This window comes from Lynx rufus, unplaced genomic scaffold (assembly GCF_022079265.1).
Source record: "Lynx rufus isolate CCGP_SWC_20201006 ecotype Redwood Valley unplaced genomic scaffold, mLynRuf1.p SCAF_3, whole genome shotgun sequence".
Taxonomy (NCBI): domain Eukaryota; kingdom Metazoa; phylum Chordata; class Mammalia; order Carnivora; family Felidae; genus Lynx; species Lynx rufus.
In genome coordinates this window covers 3,355,783-3,379,886 of record NW_025814845.1, presented here as the reverse complement: position 1 = coordinate 3,379,886, position 24,104 = coordinate 3,355,783, and the positions used below count along the sequence as shown (strand labels likewise).

Genomic DNA, 24,104 nt, shown 5'->3' with positions numbered 1-24,104 from the left:
TTGTCTTGTCTCATGTGAGTTTGAGCCCCGCGTCAGGCTCTGTGCTGACAGCTCAGAGCCTGGAGCCTGCTTCGGATTCTGTGTCTCCCTCTCTCCCTGTTCCTCCCCTGCTCGCTCGCTTGCTCGCTCTCCAAAATAAATAAACATTAAAAAAATTTAAGATGGGGGGCGCCTGGGTGGCTCAGTCGGTTGAGCGTCCAACTTCAGCTCAGGTCATGATCTCGTGGTCCGTGAGTTCAAGCCCCGCGTCGGGCTCTGTGCCGACAGCTCAGAGCCTGGAGCCTGCTTCAGATTCTGTGTCTCCCTCTCTCTCTGACCCTCCCTCGTTCATGCTCTGTCTCTCTCTGTCTCAAAAACTAAATAAGTATTAAAAAAAATAAAAAATAAATAAATAAATAAATAAAAAATTTAAGATGGGATGGTGGCGGGGGGGGGGGGGGGGGGGGTGCTGACCTTTCTCCTTACTTGTGAGGAAGCCCTCACGTGTGTGTACACAGGCTGGGCTTGATTCTGCCCGCTGGTCACGCCTGCCTCATCCCATCCCTGATCCTGGATCTACGTGGTCTTTCTTTCTCTCTCCATTACCATGAATGGAGTGAGCACCTACGTGTACCAGGCACTGTGGCGGGTGTTCTGTAAACATTAGCCCAGATCTTCCACCGAAGTCCCCTTTGTCAGGGAGATGATAAGCAACACCACAAAGCCCATGCCGGTGAGGTTTCAGGTGAATGTAGTTGCATTTGAAAGCGTCTGTCTTCCTGAGGTCTCCGAAGAGCAGAGCAGACTTACACGGTTAACGCAAAGTGCTATCAGCTGAAACCAAACGTCCCAAAGTCTGCAGTAACAAAACCCACAGGAAAGTTATAAAAATATTTTATTTAAATGTTAAGGAAAAAGTACGTGTACTTAAAAATGAGTAAAAGTGCCCATGTTGAACAAATGCTAGAAACCCAGTAAGTTACACATGATAAAATCTAAAGTGGCAGGAACAGATAAAATGCTTTCAAGTGGTCCTGTCACCTAACAAAACTATTATAAAAATGAGATCGCAATTGCAGAAGCTGGGTCAAAGGCACATGACATGATCATTCCTACATATACACACCCAGTGATCGCATACGATCAAAGGGCGAACAACTCTGCAATTTGGGGAGGACACCATGTACCTGTAACGAAACTCTGCTTAAATGTTTACACCAATACTTTCTCTGACGATTCATCAGATTGACGCCACAAACTAATTATTTCTATTTTGAACAGAACATTTCTATTCTGAGTGTGAAAAACTCAGTAATCACTTGAGTGTGAGGACAGACAAACGAAATCGAATTTATTCTGATTTCAACCAGACTGCAACGTTATAGTTTTTCCAAGGAAACCACTCACTTCCTAGATACAAGGACACGTTGTAGCACTTCTGTTACACCTGCGATGCTGCCAGCTGGCTGGGTGTTGAATCGTTCGCGTTGAAGTGACACGCTCTTACACCTGAAAGAAAGCCAGCATTTATATTCTGAGTGAGACAGTCTGTCTTTTAAGCAGCTGGATTTCCTGTTTAAAAAGCACAGTTCAGGGGCGCCTGGGTGGCTCAGTCGGTTAAGCGTCCGACTTCGGCTCAGGTCATGATCTCATGGACTGTGAGTTTGAGCCCCGCGTCAGGCTCTGTGCTGACAGCTCAGGGCCTGGAGCCTGTTTCGGATTCTGTGTCTCCCTCTGTCTCTGACCCTCCCCTGTTCATGCTCTCTCTCTCTCTCTTTGTCTCAAAAATAAATAAATGTTAAAAAAAAAAAAATTAAAAAAAAAAAAAAAGCACAGTTCAGTCCACATGCCTGTAACGCTCTCTGGCTCTCCATTACCAAAAACAAACTCACATCAAGGGTCGAAAGCTCCTGAACATGCGTAAAAACTGAAAACTGAACGGCGGAAAACGTAACAGTATCAGGGCGGAGGGGAAAAGCAGGACACGGGGTCAGATGAGGCTCCGTCCTGCGGCGACACATGCTGACCCGGACAAAGGGAGAGACGCCAGATGGCCCCGGACAGCACAGTGTGCAGAGGGGACTCTCCACCTCTGTGGGGCCACACACCTGCTAGTGACCACCTGCAGCCTGGCAGCGATGGGACTCCGTCCGTGTCTCCCTTATTTGGGTACAGTGACTCCCCTTAGAACTCCAAAGGGAGCACAGGCTGTTGGCTGAAATGCACCCCAATCCTTTACTTAGGATGTTAATTAACATCCACTTCTCTGGGCCTGTTTTTATGCCTGTAAACTGACACATGAAGAAGTTTTCCTCCCAGCTCTGAAGTCAGTTGCGTAAAGAGAGGGCCTATCTTGGCTTTTTCACCGTGTCCCTAAGCACACAGAGGGAGTGCTCTCATGCATATTTATTTGATAAAGGAGTCGTCTGGTACTCGACAGACAGACCCCGCCGTGCAAGGCAGCAGGCCCAGGGAGGCAGTCGTCCGTGGGGAGCAAGAGATTCTGTAAGTAACACGGAAGGAAAAGGCTGATGGGTCGTCCGTCAGACTTTTAGGAGGCAGCCAGAACAGCTCGAGTGGGTAAAAGTGCCCGTTCTTCCTACGTTCCTGCCCCCTAACAGCAACCTAGCCAGTCGTCTGGCGTGTATCGGGTGATGGAAGCTGACCTGGGTAGAAAGTGACCTACTGTGGGAGCTTATCTACACCGGAAGGTGTAAATACGACATCTCTGAAGGGCGGGGTGCCTTACCCAGGAAACAGTCATGGAGAACTAAATTATGCAGAAGGGGAGGGGTCTCGGTCCCTTTCATCTCAGAGTCGAAGGAAGGCACAGTTGGTGAGTAGTCCGTCACTGCTGTGCCACCTGGAAACGGTCACCAAAGACACTGGTCCAGTGAGTTCAGTGTTAGGCCGTTCCAGAACTCTTACCTCTGGACATCACCCAAGGAGTGAGATCAGCATCACAACGCCCATGAACTGAGTGAACAACACCAGCGGGGTGAGGAAGGACCACACGTGCCACAGGGCAACGTTGAAGCTGAAAAGGATAAAACACACGCGGTTGGCCGCTCCAGCTGTAATCTACGCACGTACCCCGAGATCCCACTTTTAACTCCGTTTGGGAAAGTTCTCTTAGCCAGCAACTGTGTGTGTGTGTCATGTTTCCCAGAGATGTGGTTTGGCCAGCACTGGAAATATCACAAACTCTTCAGAGAGCACTTGGGACCGAACCACTGAAGGTCCTCCCCCGAGAGCTGGCCCAACAGGAACCCAACTCTCTCAAAGTCACTGTCTGTGGCGGCACATCGACGGCAATGGCTACAGCCTGCTTCCACGACCCCGCACACTGTCAAACCATTCGAGTAAAGACACAGTTTCAAATAACTTTTTGTTAGAAACAGGATGAAAAACGTAATGATGTATAAGTTGCTATTAAATCTCCCTTTCAGAAAAACACTATTCCTGTCACCAAGATAAGAATAAGACAGCTTCTTTCTCAGTGCAAATGATCTTTATGGACTGAATTTGTAAGAGCAGAAGTTAATTAAATAGTTACTGGTTTCACTATGTAATAGTTTTTTAAATGGAACTTTAAACAACGGAACTTTTTAAATCCTACCGTTCTAAAAAAAATAACCTTTCCGGGTGACCACGCTCTTAGGATGTAAAACAGCACACCCATGTACCCACATCACTGAAGGGTCAGTAATAACACAACACAAGGTGATACATGTCAATGCCCTCCAATTTCAATGACAGGAAATTAATCATAAAAAACATTCAATTAAACGGAATAGGCACAAAATATATGGTTTTTCCAAAATCCCAATTCAATTGACATAGAAAAAGGAAAAAAGCTAGAGGAATATATACAACATAGAAAGAAAGTTGTTCCCTCTGGCTGCAGGATCATGGGTATTTATTTCCTTTGTGTTTTTCTGTAATTAACAGATTATTCTTCAGTGAGCAAGTATGCTTTCATACACATTAAAAAAAATCAGTGTTTTTTCATCGACTACCTATTAAGAAGAAGGATATGGGGCGCCTGGGTGGCGCAGTCGGTTAAGCATCCGACTTCAGCTCAGGTCACGATCTCGCTGTCTGTGAGTTCGAGCCCTGCATCGGGCTCTGGGCTGATGGCTCGGAGCCTGGAGCCTGTTTCCGATTCTGTGTCTCCCTCTCTCTCTGCCCCTCCCCCGTTCATGCTCTGTCTCTCTCTGTCCCCAAAAAAATAAACGTTGAAAAAAAAAAAATTAAAAAAAAAAAAAAAAAGAAGAAGGATATGGGTTGTGGCATTTTCCTGGTAGCAAAGCAGTAAGAACAACTGTAAGTCTAGCCGCCAAAGGAGGGCAGGTTCAATAAACCCAGGTTATGTCCCTGTGATGATAACTGTGTACAATTAAAAATAATGAGGCACATCCAGGGGCGCCCGGCTGGCTCAGTCAGTAGAGCATGTGACTCTTAATCTCAGGGTCCTAGGTTCAAGCCCCATATTGGGCATGGAACCTACTTAAAAATAAAATAAAATAAAAATAAAGAGGTGCATTTTTTTGTACCAATATGGACAAATTACCAATGATATGGCTCCTTTAAAAAAAAATGGACAATCACTTTGGGAAAAAAAAATTTCAGCTGTTTACTGCAATTGGAGATACGTATAACCTATAAGCCAGCAGTTTCACCTCTAGAGACATGTATACACACGCGTGTGCACACATACCTCCACCAGACACACGTGCACATGCGCATGAGACTCACACACAAGAATGTTAACAGCATCATTAACAACAGCACCAAACTGGAAACGATCCAAATGCGATCAACAGTAGAAGCGATAAACGCATTCAGTGACGGGACGAAATGCTAACCAGCAACGAGCGGCTGTGATACACGGCTCGGGTCTAACGGGAGATGGGGTGAGGCAGGATGAGACCGACACACTCGGCAGGAAGAAAAGCGAGGCTTTGCACACACTCTGTACAGCACCGTCTAAACTACAACCCCGCTCATGGGACACGTTTTCTTTCACAGTAAAGACAGCAGCTTTCTGTTTGTTCTGAAGTTTCGAGTGTGAGAGTGATAAACAGGTAGCAGACATAGCACTGCATGTAAACAGCCAAATGTAAAACAATACGGAGTACCTGAATCCATTTCTATGAAGTTAAAAAAATAGACAAAACAAAAACAGAATATTTAAGAGATGCCAAAGAAAGCAAGTCCCACGTGGGTCGGGACAGTGTCTGTCCATGGGCAGGAAGGAAAGCGCCCTGGCTGGGGAGGGGGGCGGGCAGAAAGGGATTACGGGGCTGGTACGGTTCTCTTTCTTGACCTGGGTGAGGGTTCGGCAGTGCAGTGGTGAACTCATTCAGCTGGACAACTTAAGTTGTTTCCACTTTCCGTATTACATTTCCTAATCAGCACGATGTAATTAATTAATTAATTTTTAAATTTACATCCAAGTTAGCATATAGCGCTATAATGATTTCAGGAGTAGATTCCAGTGATTCATCCCCTACGTATCACACCCAGTGCTCACCCCCACACGTGTCCTCCCTAATGCTCCTTACTTTTCCATTTAGCCCATCCCCCCACCCACAACCCCTCCAGCAACCCTCAGTTTATTCTCTGTATTTAAGATTCTCTTATACTTGTCCCCCTCGCTTCACAATGCAAATAATTTCAAAAGCAAAACGCAGAATATATACATATAGCATGTCAACATTTGTGTTTTAAATAGCTAAATACATGGGACACCTGGGCAGCTCCGTCGGTTAAGCGTCCGACTTCAGCTCAGGTCATGATCTCATGGCTCGTGGGTCGGGCTCTGTGCTGACAGCTCGGAGCCTGGAGCCTGCTTCGGATTCTGTGTCTCCCTCTCTCGCTTCCCCTCCCCCACTCACATTCTGTCTCTGAAAAATGAATAAACCTTAAAAAAAATTAAAAAACCATAGCTAAATACGTAAAGAATGATCCTACTAGAAAGGGCCTCTGAGACTAGCAATGACAGGAGGCCATTTTCCCGTTTCTCCTTTTCTGTAAGCTTCGCGCCCCGTACATCCCCCGTACCTCGGCACCTGATCACAACACGCTTTATTCCCCTGGTTGTTGCAAAGTTAACTCACCAGACGCCGGCCGCAATAAAAGCGGCGGTTGTCACGGGTATCAAGGCCGGATACTTGACGTCGTAATCTTCGATCCCGTGGCACCACTCCAGATAGAGGATGCAGTAACACGCAAGCGACAGGCTGATCAGCAGGAGGGTGCCGCCAGCCACGAACCAGCTGCAGAGACCAAATGACACAAGGGTTGCCAGCAGACTTAGCGCCTCAGCACGCGTCTGAAAAAAGGTTTTCACCGACAGCCTAAAAATCGATTGCTACGCAGATCAACTGGGCGAGGGGCCCACAGGGGCCCACAGCTCCCCAACCCCCGCTTTCAGATGGCCTCTGTCGGGCGGGAGATGGGGTGACACAGGACGGGGCCGGCAGGTGCAGCAGGAAGAAAGTGAGTCTCGAACAGCCGTGCACTCCCCACGCTCCACAAACCACCACCCGAAGCACAAGTCCGCTCGTGGCGCTGCGTCTCCTTTCACGACATGGCAGCCTTCTGTCTCTCTCTGAAGTTTTGAGCGGGAGAGTAAGAAACGGGTGCCGTGAACTCCTCTAAGGTAAGGAGGCTTTCTGGGAGGACTGAAAATCAGATTGGAAGGTGGTTACCTCAAACTGCCTCTCGGAACAGATTTCTGAGTGAGACACCCATTTCTAGAATATTCCCAATCTCCCTCCAAGGGGCAGTGTCTTTTTCCTCACTTGGAATTCTACCCCAGTGCTGACTCAGTGTGGGTGAGGCAGCCCCTTGGCCCCTGCTGGTTGTGGGAGGCGGACAGATTTGGGGAACGAAGCCCTCTTCCTGTCTCCCAACGTCTCCATTCTCTTTCGCTTCTTCATGGGGAGAAGACGGGCGTTCCATGCAGACAAGAGAGGGGTCAGGGGGGGTCTGGAACAGTCACAGTCACACAGGCACTGAGTACACTTCCAGCCATGGCAAGCTTCCAGGTTCCTTTAAGGCACCGAATGACACTGCACTGCTGGGATCAGTTATGAGAGGCGGGATAGCTCAGTGGTTGGAGCGTGGCCTTCCAAATCTGCCTGTCTGGGTTTGAAGCTCAGCCCCAGCACGACCAGCTTTGTGGCTCTGAGCAAGTTACTTAACCTCAGGGTGTTCTAGAAACGTTAGTAGGACCTCACAGAACAGCTGCGAAAATCACATAGCACTCTGAAAAGTGCTGCCCCATAGCGAGCAGCATTATTCCGCTGGTGTGATCGATGGAAAAAATACCTCCACGTTCCTCCTTCGAGGTCTTCAGAGGCCTCTCTTCTGCTACAGTGTCATTCTCAACAGGGGCGATACTGCCCCCAAAGGGAAGAAATCCTCCTCCTCTTTCTGTATGCACAGAGAGACCCCTGCAGGACGTTACGGGGTGGGTAGGAATGAAACGTCTCACGGAGGCTCCTCGGGAGGTGGCAACAAAGGTTGAGGAACACTGTGCCAGAGTCACGGTGACCTCCTTGCTCGGTCAGGATCCTTCCGTCTGTTCCAGGTTTTAACTCCACCTGGAACCCTGGTGCGGCTACTGCGTCCAGATATGGCAGAGGACAGAAGCAGCTGGAAAACCCGCCTGAACCAAAACGCGACTGCAAGTCAGAGGCCCTCCACCCTGGCATCGGAGTCCCTCGGCAAGGTTGCCAAGGGAAGCCATCTTGCCCCCGGTTTCCCAAATTCTGACTCGGTGCGTAACGAGGAAGAGTCTGGGTACCTGGGCTTGTGATTTCCGTTGTAGTTTTAACCAGCAACTCGGCTCACACACACAACCAGGATTTTCTTAAAAACTGTGATTTCCAACCCATCGTGACGCTTCGCTTTGTTTGTTAACATAGACCTGTGTCTCCTATCTCTGAACATCGTCTTGCAGCCTTGCGTAGATTGGAAGAACCCTAATGCCTCGAGCTTCCGAACTTGGGGGCTAACGGCAGGGCAAGAGATGAGGAATCACTTCAGGTAGATTTGTACGGCGGCAGAAGGCGGCCCGCAACCCCTCTTGGGTACGGCCCTCGTCCGACGGCCGCTCAGACTCCCCACTGCTTACCGAGGCCCTTGGCAAGAATATAGTGCCACTCAAAATCCTCAGCCTTTGAGTATCCGTTCAGGTCTTTTGTCTCTAAGGTGATACTTTTCCGAGGCCAGGCCGGTGACTTCTGTGTCCTTCTCCTGCCCCACAGCCCCGGCTCTGCTACAGGACAGCGCGGGCTCCTGGGCGGCCCAGTGACTACGGCAGGTGCCCCCAACACCTCGGAAGTGTAACCAACTGTCCCTTAGCTCAGCATTTCCTTCAACTAGCGAGAATACTTAAAATAAGGAGACAAAGAGGGAAATCCTCCTCTCTCTCCTAAAACCTCCAAAAGGCCTGCCTCCCGAGGCTGGGCTGACTAGGTGCCCCTTCTAGGTGTCCCACGGCATCCTGGGCATATGCTTACAGCGCGCACCACATGACCCATTCACCCGTCTTGGCCTGAAAGGGGCTACTGGGGGGCTGGAAGTGTACTTCCTTCATCACTGTCACCACAGCCAAAACGTCTCAGGCTCTCGTGTCGTATCTGAATAACGAAGAGGCCGCTGCTCCCGGCAGTGTGCAAAACAACTACTCATCCTCTTTTCCCAGCCCGGGCTCTACACCGACTGAGTTAGGCTGATGACATCAACTGTCAGCTCTTTTACTGACGGAGCTGCAGGAAGGTGGCTTTGGTGACCAGACGTGCCACCAGGTTCCAAGTTGACATGAAAACCTAGAGACCCTCTCGGGTTGGGGCCGCCCCCAGAAATGATGGCACAGAAAGACAGACCAGACTCTGGGCTTCCCACAGACAGCTGGCTCCCAAGAGAAAGAAGGTGCCTTCGACACGTGGCTGGTTCTTCATCCCAAACTCGGTCAGGGAAGGGGCAAGCAGGGTAAAGGGCAGGAAGACAGGAGTGTTTAAGGAAAGTTCTAGCTCCTGGCATTAAGGCAAGAGACGAATAGGCTTTTATGGAACAACTGAAACAAGTCCCATATGCCTCCTTTCTCCTGAATGCATGCTCTGTGCACCTCCCGGCTCTCCCTACCGCAGTCAGCGTCCGAAGGCCTCTGAGGAGAAACTGTGCGTCACCCCCATGATGACACGGGATCAAACGGTCCTATCCGCACCTTTCTAGCCCTGCTGGTCCCTGTGCTCGCATCCTGTGCAAACCACCACTCCCAGTGCCAGCTCAAAGCTCACCAACGTCTCTCCCTCTTGGCTCTGCTGTGTGGGGGCCTCTAGAACACTCTTCAACATTCAGTGAGGACTTAGGTACGATTCACAACCTTGTCCCCCCCATCAATTTCTGAGATCATACCGAAGAGATCTTAATCCTCATGAATGACGGACGATTTGACATCAGGCCTCAAAGCTCCCGACTCCTCCTTCGAGTGACGTCAACCCTAATTCAATCACTCCCCGTAGTTACTTTGTTAGCTGTAACTATGCTCTGCAAACAAACTCTGAGGCCCTGTTCTCACCCGCCAGGGTCCTCGCTCCCTCCTCCCGGTGCTCCTGCACTGTCTTCAGACAGACTGTCAGAATCTTTCTTCTTCCATTTTTTACACATGGATTAGGTTCTTCTTAAATTCACTACCTTCCCCATCCTCCAACACACTTGTGCTGAAAGGCATACTGAAGTACTTTCCAGTTTCATCCGTTCTGCTGTATGTGTCCCAAGCACACACTCTCTTGGTCACTAGTGACCTTTGTGTCACTTTGTGTCACCAGTACCTCCAACACCGTGCCTGGCAGGAAGTAAGAGATTTCTAAGCATTTGAAGAACGCAACTCACAAGACACTATGAGCGATGAGACGAGGGCGCGTAATTGCGAAGCAATGAAGTTTTCTCACCTATTGGTGTGGAAGTTTTCTTTAACGGTTTTAAAGAAATCAACATAGTAGGTCACAACAATGGATGCCAGAATCCAGAATCCAGAATGGATGTTAAGTCTTGGAAGAGGTTTCTCCTTTCTCTCGACAGCGGTAGAGACTTCTGCAAATAAGGGAGATTTCAACTTATCAAATTACCATAAATTTATGAGGAAAAAGAACACCTATTTTAAGCCGGATAAAATAATTTCCTAGAGCTTTCCCAAAACCAGATTTTCTCCAATTAGAGAACTGATTTCTTCTGTACAGCCACCAAAACACGTTGATATTTGCAGGAATAATTAATAGGAACCTGCTATAAAACATATTCAGTATAGTCAACTTGTTCCCCCTAAACGAATTTAAAATCAAATTTACAATATTACCGTCTTTTGGAAAGAATGACACCATCTGGTAGTATAGAAATTTTAGTATCATGTTTCAAATAGTGCCTAGGAAAGCAATTAGTCTTGTTAATTAAGAAAAATGGAGACAGCAGACATTAGAGCACAAAATGGACTTGTAATTTCCCCCAAATACTTTTAACTACATATTTTATTTCAAACAGACACAACCTTCTGAGGCAACGGCAGGGCACAGCGGAGGTCTAGTCCTGATACAGCAGTGTCTAGACAGGTGATGGACAAATCAAATTTCTTCCAGCTGAGACCCAATCTGAAAGAATAGGTGGCTGGGGTTGGGTGTGATGAGTTATTTCTAACAAATTCCCCAGAGGAGTGACATGCCCCCCCCCCCCTTAATTCTCGTGAGAACCTTTGGTATACATCTGAGACCCCCGACTTTGAACAAACCATCTGAATCCCCAGGAGGCTTGTTCATAATACAAATTCTGGGAGACAGCCTCAGAATTTGTAAATAAGAATGCCTGGGCATGATGTTTTCTGCGTTTATTTTTCAAAGGGTAGCAAGTGCACGATCTGCAACATACAGGGCAGAAAAATCTAAAATGAACCCTCTTTCCCCTATCCTTAACCCTAGTTTCTCAACCCCAAAGCAACTACCAACACCAACTTCTATGAATTCTTTCATATTCTATGCATTTACAGGTGAACACACATCACAAGTTACCAGGTCTGTACCCAAACGGTGGTACAGCAGACTTTGTCCTGCGCCTCCCTGTGAAAATCATCCCCATAGGGCGAAAAAAGTCTGCCTGCCGTGTCATGTAGGAGTACATCCAAATGTATTTAAGCAGCTCTCTGCTGATGGGCAATTAGACATTTTCAGTCGCTCGCCACTACGAGGAATGCTGAGGTTAAACACTGTGCACATACGTCCTCGTGTACTGGTACGAGTATGATGCTTTGGTAGATTCTTAGAATTACAACCGGATGGTATTTTTTATTTAAATGGAGAATGCCAAACAGGTGTCAAACCAGCTCTCCTGGGAATCCTGAAGCGCAGCTAGGATGAAGATGCGCGGGGCTACGCGATCACTAGGAATCTCTCAGGGACGCTAAGTACCCGACTTGCAAAACGGCTTGGCAAGCCTTGAATAAACGAAACCTGGTCCCTCCTGCCAGGACAGGGCTGCGGGAGGTCCGCGGGGCCGGCCGTTTCCGGGCGCCTCGACTCCGGACACCTCAGCGCAGCTCGGGGCGCGCCCGGGGGGAGCGCCTCACCCGGCCCGGCGTAGCCCTCGCTGTCCAGCGGGGCCTCGGTGTCCCGCGGGAACAGGTACCGCCGCCGGAGCTGCTCCCGGGCCCGCGAAGCGTCCATCTTGGCAACGCCCAGAAGCCCGACGGAAGTGACGTAACGACCGGAACTTCCGCCATCGGCTCCCCGGCAGAGGTGCTCGCTGCTGTGAGGGGTGGAGCCTATGCAGTCCGAGGTTTTAGTTGGTGAGACTCTAGGGTAGGCTTGGCTTCTCGGCCTCAGTGCTCAAGTACGCAAACAGGATTTGAATTTGAAAACACTGAGCCTCGGCCCGGCGGAAGGTACCCCCAGTGGATTCCGACCTACGGAAGCCCGGGAGGACCAAGCTTCCAGAGGCCGCCGAATGTGTGCCGGGCAGGGGGTGCGAGGCTGTGCGGTGCCTCCTGGTTCCCTTTGATCTCGGCGGACGGAGCCTCCCCTGGCTTCCCTGTGTCCAAACTTCGTAGTCCCCGGCTTCTTCCCTGCTCCAGGAATCGCCCAGCTAGACTTGAAAGGGTCCAAGGCAGCCGCAGGAGGACCCTGTACCTGCTGCCGAGCCTTGGGCCTGGCCCCTTCCTCTGGGATGGATGGGCTTGTGCAGGAGATAAACCTCTCCGCACCTGTCTCCTCTTTGGCACCGCGGGGGTTACACCTGCCCATCCCTGGATCTGTAGTGAGGTTTAAGTGGGAAGCACCCGTATGTGGTGCATGTTAACCCCCGTCTTCTGAGTCTGGAGAGCTATAACCCCGCCAGGAACATGGGAGACAAGTTTGTTCTGGCCCAGAAAACTGCGTTTTCCCCTCACTCTTGCTCACCGACCGAAAAAGACTGTGTCCCTAACTCACGATTTTTCTCCGTCAGTAGTCCCGTGAATTACGGTCCTTCCCCTGCCCTACGTGTCACGTGTTGAGAAGTTTGGGGCTCAATCATTGAAACGTTTACTAAGCACCTACTGTTCGCAGCAAACTGTTAAGACACCATGCTCCACACTAGAGATAACCATGAGTAAGACATGACGTTGCACTGGAGGAGCCCCTGGACCAAAGATGACCCCAGAGACCTACCACCGCCTAGTTTAGGGCTTATAAATGTAGAGAAGAGTTTTGTTAATTCAGTCAACATTTTCCGAGCCGCTGTACCTGCTAAAGTGCCGAGGACAGAGGTGAGTTAGAAACTCGGGGAGGAGACGATTTCAATACGAGGCCATAATAGAAATACGGGGGGGGGGGGGGAGGGGGGAGGGTTATGGGAGCACCAAATAAAGGGCGGTGTCCTCTGCTGGGGTGTGTGGGGAGCAGGGAGAGTGGCTTGAGGTGAGTTGAATACAGGAGTGGATAGCCCAGTAAGCCATGGAAGTCAGTTTGTCTGGTAGGCACTCTGGTATCTTCTATATGTTATGAGTATTTGCAGAAGAGATGTAATAAATATTCAAGAAAAGAATGGCAAGTTTCTGCTGGTTCATTTCTTCAGCCTTTCTAGCAAACTCATAGGAGCAAGGGATGTAACAGCTGGGCAGATCATATGGCCTGTCGACACAATACCTCCTTTTTGTTTGGTTTTGTGTTGCCTTTTCTTTTCAGACTCCTCAAGAACCAGGGTTCATCAGCTCAAAGCCACCTGGGGTCTTTGCCCTCCCCTCTTCTCTCTCTTCAAACAGGGGGTTTGAAGCCTTGTCAACAGGAAGTGAATTCTTCCGTATCACATACAGTCTTCTGTTGATTGTCTCCTTGCAAAAAGGTCAGTGCTGGGTCTCCCTTGTAACTGAATATTCCCCGGAGCATCACAGCTATGCCCGAGTTTCCATATGTAGTACGTTCAGGTCAGATCCGGTTTCCCCTTTGATGGTTTCAGGGCCTTTGTATTTGGATCTGAAATCCTTTTAGCCTTCTTTCTCGGGTATTATTAATGGCACTACTGCTTACCGTGTTGATGATACTCAAAAGCAGGTTGGAAAAGGTCCAGTGTTTAATGACCACATCTTCATTGCTGGGGCCATTTAAATAAGTTCCTCAATGTGTGTTCTGTGTACCCTAATAACAGATAACTGATAACAGAGTGCTACCAACCGAGGGATCTCATTTTCAATGTCAGTTACTTATGGGGAAAAATGAAATTGACTGTGACCCTTCCCAGCTCTCCTTAGTAACGTGGTTAAGTCCAGGGTGTTTATAGTCTGTTGAATCCCGGCTCCATCGTGACGGGTCCTTCGGCAAGTTATTTGATTGTTCTAAGGATCAGTTTCCTCATCTGTGACACAGTAGGTACCAGAACAAAGATATGTGTGTACTGATTGCTTAGCCTGGTGCCTGGCACGGAGTGTGCGTTCAAGCAGGTAGTTAATATACACTACTGCTAATGTGTGCTTCCCAGGCCTTCCAGATCCTGCTCACCTCCTGGTCCATTCATTATTCCCTTCTCCTTGGGCCCCAGATAGGATTCTTGTTGCCATTTTCCTTTTGCCTGCGCTCTCCCACCTGAGCGTGGGCAACAACCATGCCTTAGCAGCTCCCCAGAGCCTGGCAGGTAGCAGAAATCCCATTACCCAGTTTTCAACTTGACCCTTGATCACAGGTAACTGGTCTTCACTGCAGACACACATCCCTTCCTCTGAGAAGCCCCTCTCCCTCCTTTCTGTAGTAGTTCTGCAGAGTTCTCACGAGGCCGACCCTGTCCTAGTGGAGGACACAGGGCCCAAACCAGACCCGTCAGCCCCTGGGACTTAGGCTGGGGCTGCTGGGATGATAAGCTGTGAGGTCAGTGTGGCCTCTGGGGCTGGCACCATAGAGTCCCATGGAGGAAGTCCACCTAGGGAGGAAGCTCTGAGATGTACGCCAAGCCAAGAGGTAGCATTTTTGATAGCACTGTTCCAACTCCTGACTCCAGCCAAGGCCTGGTTAACCTAGTTAAGAACACGAGCTCTGGGGGTGTCTGGGTGGGTCAGTCGATTGAGCATCCTACTCTTGATTTTGGCTCAGGTCATGATCTCACGGTTCATGGGATCGAGCCCCGTGTTGGGCTCTGCACTGACAGCATGCAGCCTGCTTGGGAGTGTCTCTCTCTCTCTCTCTCTTTCCCCCTCTCTCTCTCTCAAAATAAATAAATATAAAATAAAAAAGAGAGAGAAAGAAAGAACATGAGCCCTGGAGCCAGCCACCTAGCCCTGGCGTTACTGACTCTGCCATTACTGGCTGCTTCAACCTTGGGCAAGCCACTTCTCTTCTGCCTCAGTTTCCTCACTTGGAAAAGTGAGTTAAGAATGGGTTACGGATAGCATCTACTTCATAGGATTGGGTAAAGATCAAAGTCTTGATAACATGCACAAAGTGCTTAGAACAGTGTCTGGCCCAGAGAGAGCTCTCGATAAGTCCTACCTGTTGTTATGAATCCATTGCTGATGCATCACAGATTTCTGAGCCAAGAAAACCAAAACTCATTTTTATTATTTTTTGCAGTTTATTTATTTTTGAGAGAGAGAGAGTGCGAGGGGCAGAGGGGCAGAGAGGGAGACATGGAATCCGAACCAGGCTCCAGGCTCTGAGCCGTCAGCACAGAGCCCGATGCGGGGCCCGAACCCACAAACCGTGAGATCATGACATGGGCTGAAGTCGGACACTCAACGGACTGAGCCATCCAGGTGCCCCCAAATCTCATTTTTAGAAAAACGAATGCCGTTTAAGCGGTTTTGTGTTACCTGCAGCCCTGACAGCAGACTGGAACAGCTGTGTTCTCCCATCAGGCCACGTGCTGCCCCACTGGCCCAGTGATGGTGAGCACGTCCAGGAATGAGCTCATGCAGAAGGGAAGTCAGTGTGAGTCTGACAGCACTGTGCCGCCCCAGCAGAAGGGAAGCCCCCGGAGAACCTCTAAGGACACAGGCAGTGTGCTGTGTTGTGGGATAGGGCGTTGGGGAGAACGGCACAGAAGCCTCCTCAGGCTGCCAGTGTGTCAGGCAGCAGGGAGGTGTTCGTCTCGAACAAAAGATCGGGACAGGGAAAAGGACCGTTCCTCAAGCTAGAAAGAAAAGGAGGGGGTGGCGGGGAGCAGGGGCCGGTACTGGCCTAGAGTGGGAAACCTGGGAGGTTGGAATCCTATGAAAGCGTCCCCAAGCACTCCTGACATTTCCCGATGTGTGGCAGTTTGGGAGGAATGTTTGGATCCGTTGTTCTGTGCAAGAAAAATCTCTTGTATTAATTGCTCACATTTAAATTGAGACTCATTGGTCGGGGGGCACCTGGGGGGCTCAGTCGGTTAGGTGTCCGACTTCGGCTCAGGTCGTGATCTTGTGGTTCGTGGGTTCGAGCCCCGCGTCGGGCTCACTGCTGACAGCTCAGAGCCTGGAGCCTGTTTCAGATTCTGTGTCTCCTTCTCTCTCTGCCCCTCCCCACTCGTTCTCTCTCTGTCTCTCGCTCGCTCACTCTTTCTCAACAGTAAATAAATAGAAAAAAAGATTTGTTTTTAAATTGAGACCCACTATCAGGCTTGCTCACCTAGAGAGCTGAGGTGCGTCCTGACCGACTACCTCCCAGATGCCCAGAGTCCTCTAGGCTGTTAACGCCAGTCTCGTCATTGACATGATCTGAATCATGCAGTGCCTAGAATTGGCCTGTTAATGGTGTGCATGTAATCTAATAAAACAAACTCATTTTTTTTTCCTTTTAAGGAAGCCCCATATATATTTTTAAATGTTTTATTTATTTTTGAGAGAGAGAGAGCATGCAAGTGGGGCAGGGGCAGAGAAGGAGGGGGACAGAGGATCTGAAGTGGGATCCACGCTGACAGCGGTGAGCCTGATGTGGGGCTTGAACTCACGAACCGTGAGATCATGACCTGAGCTGAAGCCAGGTGCTCAACTGACTAAGCCACCCAGGCGTCCCCCCCCCATATTTTTAATACAATATTTTGTCTCATATTATCATGCATTTCCAGTAAGTAAAGAAACTTAGATGCCCTAATTTATTTATCAAGAAGCCATTTCTTGAAAGCTTAGTTAGAAGAAGGGATACAGGATAAATATACTCAGAAATCCAGTAACCACAAAGTACATAAATTGCATAAAACCATGAAAAAGCCTTTCTGGTCACGTGACCCATTGTGGAAACCACTTGGAAATCCCTGGCCTGGACAGTTTTTTAAAAAACTTTACATGGAATATATTTATAATGATGAGCTAAATCATTAGTGCTAAGAAAAGGCAGGTGGAAATGAGGCGGGGGAGGGGTCCTGACCAAAGGAAAAATTTGACCAGGAGAGAAAAACTAAGTTCTCAAGGCGACACCAGAGTTCAGATCCTGATTCTGCTATTTGCTATGTGACCTGGGGCAAGTCACTTAAGCTCTCTGCATCTCCTCATCCATGAAATGGGTACAGTAACACCCCCCTCCTAGGTTTGTTGAAAGATCTGTGAGGTGGATAGATACGGATACAGCGGCAGATATAAAGGGCTTAGCGCTGTGCCCGATATAGAGGATGAAGACTCCGTAAAAGGGAACCCCTGTTATCGGGGAAGGACAATCTCGGCCACCGGGAAAGGCAGCCTGGGAGTGGTCAATACCAGTGGGGCAGCAGCAGCTGGTAGCTGGGCAGCCTTGAAGGGGTGAGCCTGGTGGCCTTCCCGTAGGAAGAGGTCAGACTGTGGAGCGGCACAGACTGTGGATGGCCGACCGTGACCAGCACCTTACATTCCCTTGATACAAGGATTAAACTATCCGTTTGGTAGTTTCATTGGAATTGCTGATTGCAAATCCCTAATTTGTCAGAGTTGAAAGGCCCCTCAGCTGAGCTCGGGTCTCTGCGGGTAGCCTCGAAGCTTATGCGATGGAGCGTGGATTTGAACCCAGGCAGGTTTGGCCTCAGAGCCTGAGCTCCCATGCTGAACGGATTCTGATGACTCAGTGTCTCAGGACATAAGCTACAGGGAAGTCAGAGTGCCCGGGGCTCATTCTTGCCAGATGCTGGCTCCAGGAGGGGAGAGTGTGGTGACCCACCTGCCCCTCTCCCACCCACACGCACGGCAGACATTGCTAATCAACGGCAGCGTTTCTTACCTTCCCTGAGCGCCAGGGGAAGGCCTCCAAATCCTGAAGAACCCAGAAAATTACCCCCGATTGACTCGTGTGAGCGGGTCAGATCACATCTAGTTGTGGTACCTGGCGTGGAGTCTCTGGGCCTGCCAGACGGTAGTGCAGAAATGCGGGCTGGGGGTTGCTTGTGTGCTGGTAAGAATCTGCCTGTCATTCCTTAAGAGACTCAACACATGAGTCCTGATATTCTGAAAGTCCCCAAAGCACATTTTGCACAGAGCCCAGAGGGAGCTCCCACCTCCCCCCCACCCCCACCCCCCACCAACCTCAGGAAAGTGGGGGTGTTACAGGGTGGTGCTGGAGGGTGACTCCTCACTCGCAGGGGGTCATTGGACTCCGTACCCCTCCTTGGGCATCACCCCCAACACCACGGCCACGGCCCCTGAGGAATCCTTGCGTTAGACAAAACAAGAGGGAGAAAACTCCAGCCTTCCAAGATTGGCGGTGGAGAGCAGGTGGGTAGCACCGTTTGCGAGGCCACATCACGAATCACAGCCCCCGGGGCTCTGACGAGGCTGGAAGGAGACCTGGTACCAGGTGCGGACACAGCCGGGCACCGGGGGCCCTCGAGATCGGTGCCTGCGGTCGTGACAGTGGTTTGGAACCCCCGGTCTCCTTAACACACGATTCTCAGACTCTTTCAACTGTTCAACCATTGAACAGTCCCAGAGACTTCTCTCAGATCGTGGGATGCCAGGTGCTTTCGTGGAATATCATGACATGTGGACAAATTAGGTGAAAAATAGCTGAGCGTTGTAAAAGTTTCCACCCACTCTCCTAGCATCTGAGCTAGAATCACGTGCATGGTGACAAAAGCCAAGAGGCTTAAGATTTTTTAGGCAGAGACATCTTAAAATTGAAAACGTTTTGTTGCCTTTTTTTTTTTTGTTGTTTTTTCTTCTGACACCTGGAAGAGGGATCGCCATTTCCATTTTAGCTATAAAATCGCTCTCTGTTCAGGATGAAATTGGTCAGAGCAGGGCTACCCTATAACGTTACCATTAACATCCCGACGCAAACTCAATGCCGGGTCCCCAGAGCAGTGCTCTTGGAAACTACCCAAGGGAGCTGAGGCTTTACCTACCTTTGATCTACGGTGGGGAAATCTAATATATGGACCACCGCGAGCCTGCAGCCCAATTCGGCCCGAGGTCACCAGGAAGGCAGAGCGGCAAAGGTAATGTTTCAGGAGCTCACAATACCCGCTCTGTGGCCAAAACAAAGGCCTGACCTTCCGAGCCACGTCTGACCTTTCAACTCTGACACATGTATTTACTCAGCAATTACAACTTAAACTACCAGAAGGGCAGTTCAGTCATTTATATCAAAGGGAAGGAATTAAATAAAGCTTTCCTGGATCCCGTAACAAAACAGCTGGGCCGAGCTTTGCGCTCAAAACAAAGAAACTTCTCTTGCCACCAGTGGATGTGACCGCTTTGTACCCAAGACAGAGAGTTAGAAGGCAGGTCTGAGCCCAAATTGCAGACGTTGGAAAACCTAATAAGCGGTCTGAGCAAGATCTTGAGTTTCTGTAAATGCTAAGAGGGCAGTGGTAGATTCTGTAAGAGGCAGAAACTGCTGTGCTGCCGTGACCTCACTCAAGACCAGTCTGCTGTGAGAACTTGGACATGTCGTTCTCTACAGCGTGATAATCTAGCGGTGACCGCCAGGGGCTTTACTTAACAGCACGGGATAACAGAGCCATTTGGAGAAGAGAGACACAGAGATGGAAGTTTGCGAGGTGCCAGACCTCGGTGCGCTTTTGGGCAAAGCAAACTCACGTACCCTCATCCACTGAGGGAGGCCGTGGAAACTGGTGAAAGCATTCTGGAAAAGCGCCGGGCTGCGCGTCGTCAGGGTGACACGCACCCGACGAGTCCGTGATCCCAGAAGAAAGGAGGAAGTACTGTGTCTGTGCCCGGAGCCTTAGAGAGGATGCCGATTTCGTCGGGGGACAGCAGAGTGTGGCATCAGCAGAAGAACGGATCGATGCTGTGCATCACAAAGCCGGTGCAAACTCCTACTACAAGGCAATGTGGCGAATCTCACGGAATGTTGGACGAAGGAAGCCAGACACAAAAGGCCACGTGCCGCCGCGTGATTCCTTTTACATGAAGTTCAAAACCAGGCCTGGCCGATCCATGCCGCCAGAAGTAAGGATGTGGCTGCCCTCGGGCTAAATAGTCTGTCTCTTTGAGTTGGGCAGTCACGGCTCGGGTGCCTGCACTTTGTGAAATTGATTGGGATTTAGATTTTTCTACCTTTCCATATATATACTTCAGTGGAAAGCTTACGTTAAAATCATTCACTCATCTAGGTTTGTTGGGCAGTTTTATGATCGCATCTGTGTCCTGGAAAATGTTGACATGTGCATCGTAAACCAGAGCGTCACTTGAGAACTGAAGCAGATCCGCTTGTCTCACGCGGCCGTGCTGCCTGGTTTGGCCGCTGTGGCTCTTCCTGCCGGGCCCAGTCACTTCGTGCAGCAAAAGGCCAGGCGCCTGGAGGATGGGGCCCGTCCCCCGGAGCCAGAGCATCGGACCAGCCTTGGCGAACCTTCGGGTACTCAGAGAGGAAGTATTTGCGGACACCTACTATGTGCCAGACAGCTGTGTGCGGTATTTTAACTCCACTCTGTCTACCCGGGGAGGTCAGTACAGCAGGTGAAACCCCCGAGATTCAGAGGCCAAATAACCCGCCCAAGAGGGGCCCTTGGCTAGTAAGACACAAAGTCAGATTCAGCGCAGGTCGGACTCTGACACAGGGAGCCCCGCTGACAGCTGTCACCTCATGCTGCCTCTCCCACGGGTGGGGGTGGGAGCCTGCAGGTGACAGCAGGGGCAGTGGCAGGAGGAGAAAGACCACCTAATACAGCAAGTTCCAGAACCACTCCAGCGGGCTCCCCACCCCAGGCCCACATCCAGTATACCAGTACACCCTTGGGACATTTTACCGGGCTTGCCTCGAGGCTGTTCGTCTCCCCGTCCCTAGAGACAGTGCAGAGCCTGGCCCAGGGTGGGCCCTCTGGAATTACCCCCTTAGTCCCTGTGACTTATCACGGTTTCAGTGACAAGAGGTGCAGAACTGTAGGCACCGGGGCTAACGGGAGGATTCAGGTCCAAACGCATTTGTGAGGAAAAGCAAGCATCAGTGCACGCAAGACAACGTCCCCCAACAGAATCCCTTTTTTTTTTTTTAAATTTTTTTCAACGTTTATTTATTTTTGGGACAGAGAGAGACAGAGCATGAACGGGGGAGGGGCAGAGAGAGAGGGAGACACAGAATCGGAAACAGGCTCCAGGCTCTGAGCCATCAGCCCAGAGCCTGACGCGGGGCTCGAACTCACGGACCGCGAGATCGTGACCTGGCTGAAGTCGGACGCTTAACCGACTGCGCCACCCAGGCGCCCCCAGAATCCCTTTAAATGTGAAATCCCGCCACGGGCTTGTCAGATTTCCTTCTGACATCGAGAGCGGCACAGAGGCACGCTCTCTGTTACCTATCAAATGTGAAATAGAACGTGCCCACTTGGGCTCACTGCCTAGAAAAGAAACGTAGAAGGCCTCTTTTAGCCATCTCTTGAAAGCTCGGTTGGAAGAAGGGGTAAAGGCCGAGTCCGTGCTGAGCTCCAGTAACCACAAAGGACAGGTAAATGTATAGACTATGCCTTTTCTCTTACCTTGGACGCATCTAGTAATCGACCTCGTTTCCTTCCACAAGGGAGGACGTTACAATCTTTTTTTTTAATTTTTTTTTTTAACATTTATTTATTTTTGAGACAGAGAGAGACAGAGCATGAACGGGGGAGGGTCAGAGACAGAGAGGGAGACACAGAATCTGAAACAGGCTCCAGGCTCTGAGCTGTCAGCACAGAGCCCGACGCGGGGCTCGAACTCACAGCCCTCGCGGACCGCGAGATCATGACCTGAGCTGAAGTTGGCCACTTAACCGACTGAGCCACCCAGGAGCCCCGTAATCTTAAGAGCGCTGTGGTGTCACGGTTCTGTATCCAAGCACAAGTCAACAACGTACAGTTGCCTACTTAGTGCTGGAGTCCAGCTTGGTCTGGACAAAAAAGAAAACCACCAGCCAGGAGGATCAGTTTTCAGCGGTGGAGTAAAGAAGGGAGATGCACTCTCCATAGCTTTCCCTGATGGAAAGGAATTGGATAAAACCTCTGGTCTCTGAACACCTCCCTCATTCAGCTGCAAAAGTGCTATCCAAAAACCAACAATCTGTATCCAAGACTGCTTCCTCCCCCCCACCCCCACCCCCGCCAATTCCTAGAGATCTGTTTTGGAGCAAGACAGGTAATTACAGGCTAGTGAGATTCTCCAAGTAAATTGTTTCAGTGGGACCTGGGCAGCTCAAATTTTAACTTTGAAAGAGAAACGATATGTTTAGAAAGATGAGAGCTTCTCAAAGATATCCGTGAAAGTCTGCGGGCCCGTAAAAAGGCTATTAACCTTGACTTTTAGCAGCGTGTTCTCAGAAGCACCCTGTGAGGCGGGTCTAAACAGAGAACTAGGAATGGGGTCCCTGGAAGCCCCTTTCCTCAGAGGGGTCACCTTCCTGCACCACGACAGCAAGCCACCCGTGCTCGCCTGAAGCAAAGCCAGTGCGGAGAAACCGGAGTGGTTTGGCTGTTTTTAAACGTTCTCCACGCAAATGCCCCTCTGCCCTCAGCGGCTGCTTTCTTTATTCTCTGGCTGCTGCGTCAGCCCACGTTCCTCGCCTGACCGCAAGATGCCTAGAGTGCCTGACGTTAAGGAGGGCCCAGCCCGGGACGGTCACGCATCTTAGAAGACACAGCCCATCTTCTCCCAAATCCTGCTGGTAAGCAGCATCACGGGAAACGGCTGTGCACACAGCTGACCAACGCCAGGCAGGCCAGGAAGGCAGGCGTCAGATTCGAAAACCACAGTGTGCCAAAATGCATCATTGGCAGGTTTGGGGATACCCGAGGGCCCGACCCGGCAGACCCGTGTGGACACAGGCAAGAATCTGGTAGAATGCAAACGTAACACTCGACTTGGACACAGTGAAGGGGTAGAGCCAGACACAAATATCCTTAGATCCGTTTCTAAAGTCCCTGGGGCTCCAATATCGTGTGAGCCCAGGTCAGGCAGGCAGCTGCCCAAACCAAAGGGTGGTCCCTGCGCAGGGACCTCGGGAATGGTCTGCGGACTGTGTTTGTAGCCAGACCCATGGGCACAACTGCTGCGCATTTGGGGAGCCCTTCCCACCGCCAGCTGCACGGTCTGCAATAAAGACCTCTCTCCGTGACACGGACCATCAGAATCGGAACGGCTGGCTTCGTCCTCGTGGAGCTCGAGGGAACTGAGGTCACCTCCTCCGGCCCTGGTGCACGGGCACCGTGCTAGCCTTCCGGAACAGCAGCCAGCCCCATCACTGCCCTGTGCTGCCAGCCAGATCTAACCGGAGAACCTTGGGTAACAGCTGACAAAGGTAACAGAAATGAGGACCCTCCCGTGGCATGGGTTTTAGTTCATTTTGTCACGTTTGTCCAACTTTGCCTTAAATGCATCCTGGTAAAACTGACGGAAAATAAACATCAGCACAGACCTTGAAATACTGTGGAGTTTGCACTTCAACGTGGGACTCTGGGGAGTAGGTTCACGCTGCGCCCCCCACTGCGCACGGGGAGGACAGGAGCAGGAAGTGTCCTGCACTGCACTCAGGAGTCAAGGCTGGGCTCTGCTCTGTCCTTGAGAATGTGGCCTAGGTCATGCCTCACTTTCCCACTTTCCCCTATGCTCTCCAGAACATCTAAAGCTTCTCATGGCTCAAAAATTGTTACCAATAACCCCAACAGGAGTGTATCTGCTGGCTTTAGGCAAGGTGCTGTGTACTTTACATAAATGAGTTCATTCATTCACAGCCCAAGAGGAACCTTCAGCATCCTCACTGTCTAGATGGAGAAAGTGAAGTCCAGAGAGGTTAACTATCAAAGGACCAAGCGAGTCCAGGAGACAAGCAGACTCCTCTCGCTCATCCGGGGACTCAGAGGCTCAGACAGCATCTGTCTGCCTTTTTGGCCCCTCTTCCTGTTTATCCTCCCCTCCTAAGCCTTGTGAGACTGTTCCACGTTCCATCCTTGCTCTCTCCTGCAGTAGGAGGGATTAACGACAAATGTAACCCTGGCTAAAGGTACCACGCTCGCCAGCTTTTAAGGGACTTGTGGGCAAAGCCTACTCGAATATCAGCAAGAGGCACAACACAGCTCTCCTCCAGCACAGCACACTGGGCCTCAGAATACCATCTCTGAAAGCATCGCGATCCACTAGGAGCCCCGGGACAGCGACACAGCTAAGTGATGGGTTCCAGGTCAAGTGAGTGATTTCCCTGCATGTGGTCACAGGCCATGCTCCCAGTCTGTCT

General features: G+C 50.3%; 1 protein-coding gene across 2 annotated transcripts; it reads right to left on the bottom strand.

Moving 5' to 3' along the window:
* Positions 1-857: 857 nt before the first annotated feature.
* TMEM128 (transmembrane protein 128) lies at positions 858-11,718 on the bottom strand. Of its 2 annotated transcripts, XM_047091775.1 has the most exons (5): positions 11,609-11,718; positions 9,948-10,089; positions 6,102-6,260; positions 2,908-3,016; positions 858-1,488 (listed from the first exon to the last, which is right to left on the bottom strand). In XM_047091775.1, the coding sequence occupies exons 1-4, from the start codon at positions 11,703-11,705 to the stop codon at positions 2,917-2,919; spliced, it is 498 nt and encodes a 165-aa protein (XP_046947731.1). In that variant the 5' UTR covers positions 11,706-11,718; the 3' UTR covers positions 858-1,488; positions 2,908-2,916. The 2 variants fall into 2 exon arrangements, with proteins under 2 accessions (XP_046947731.1, XP_046947729.1); XM_047091773.1 differs by lacking the exons at positions 858-1,488; positions 2,908-3,016; positions 6,102-6,260 and adding an exon at positions 6,267-6,668.
* Positions 11,719-24,104: the final 12,386 nt, after the last annotated feature.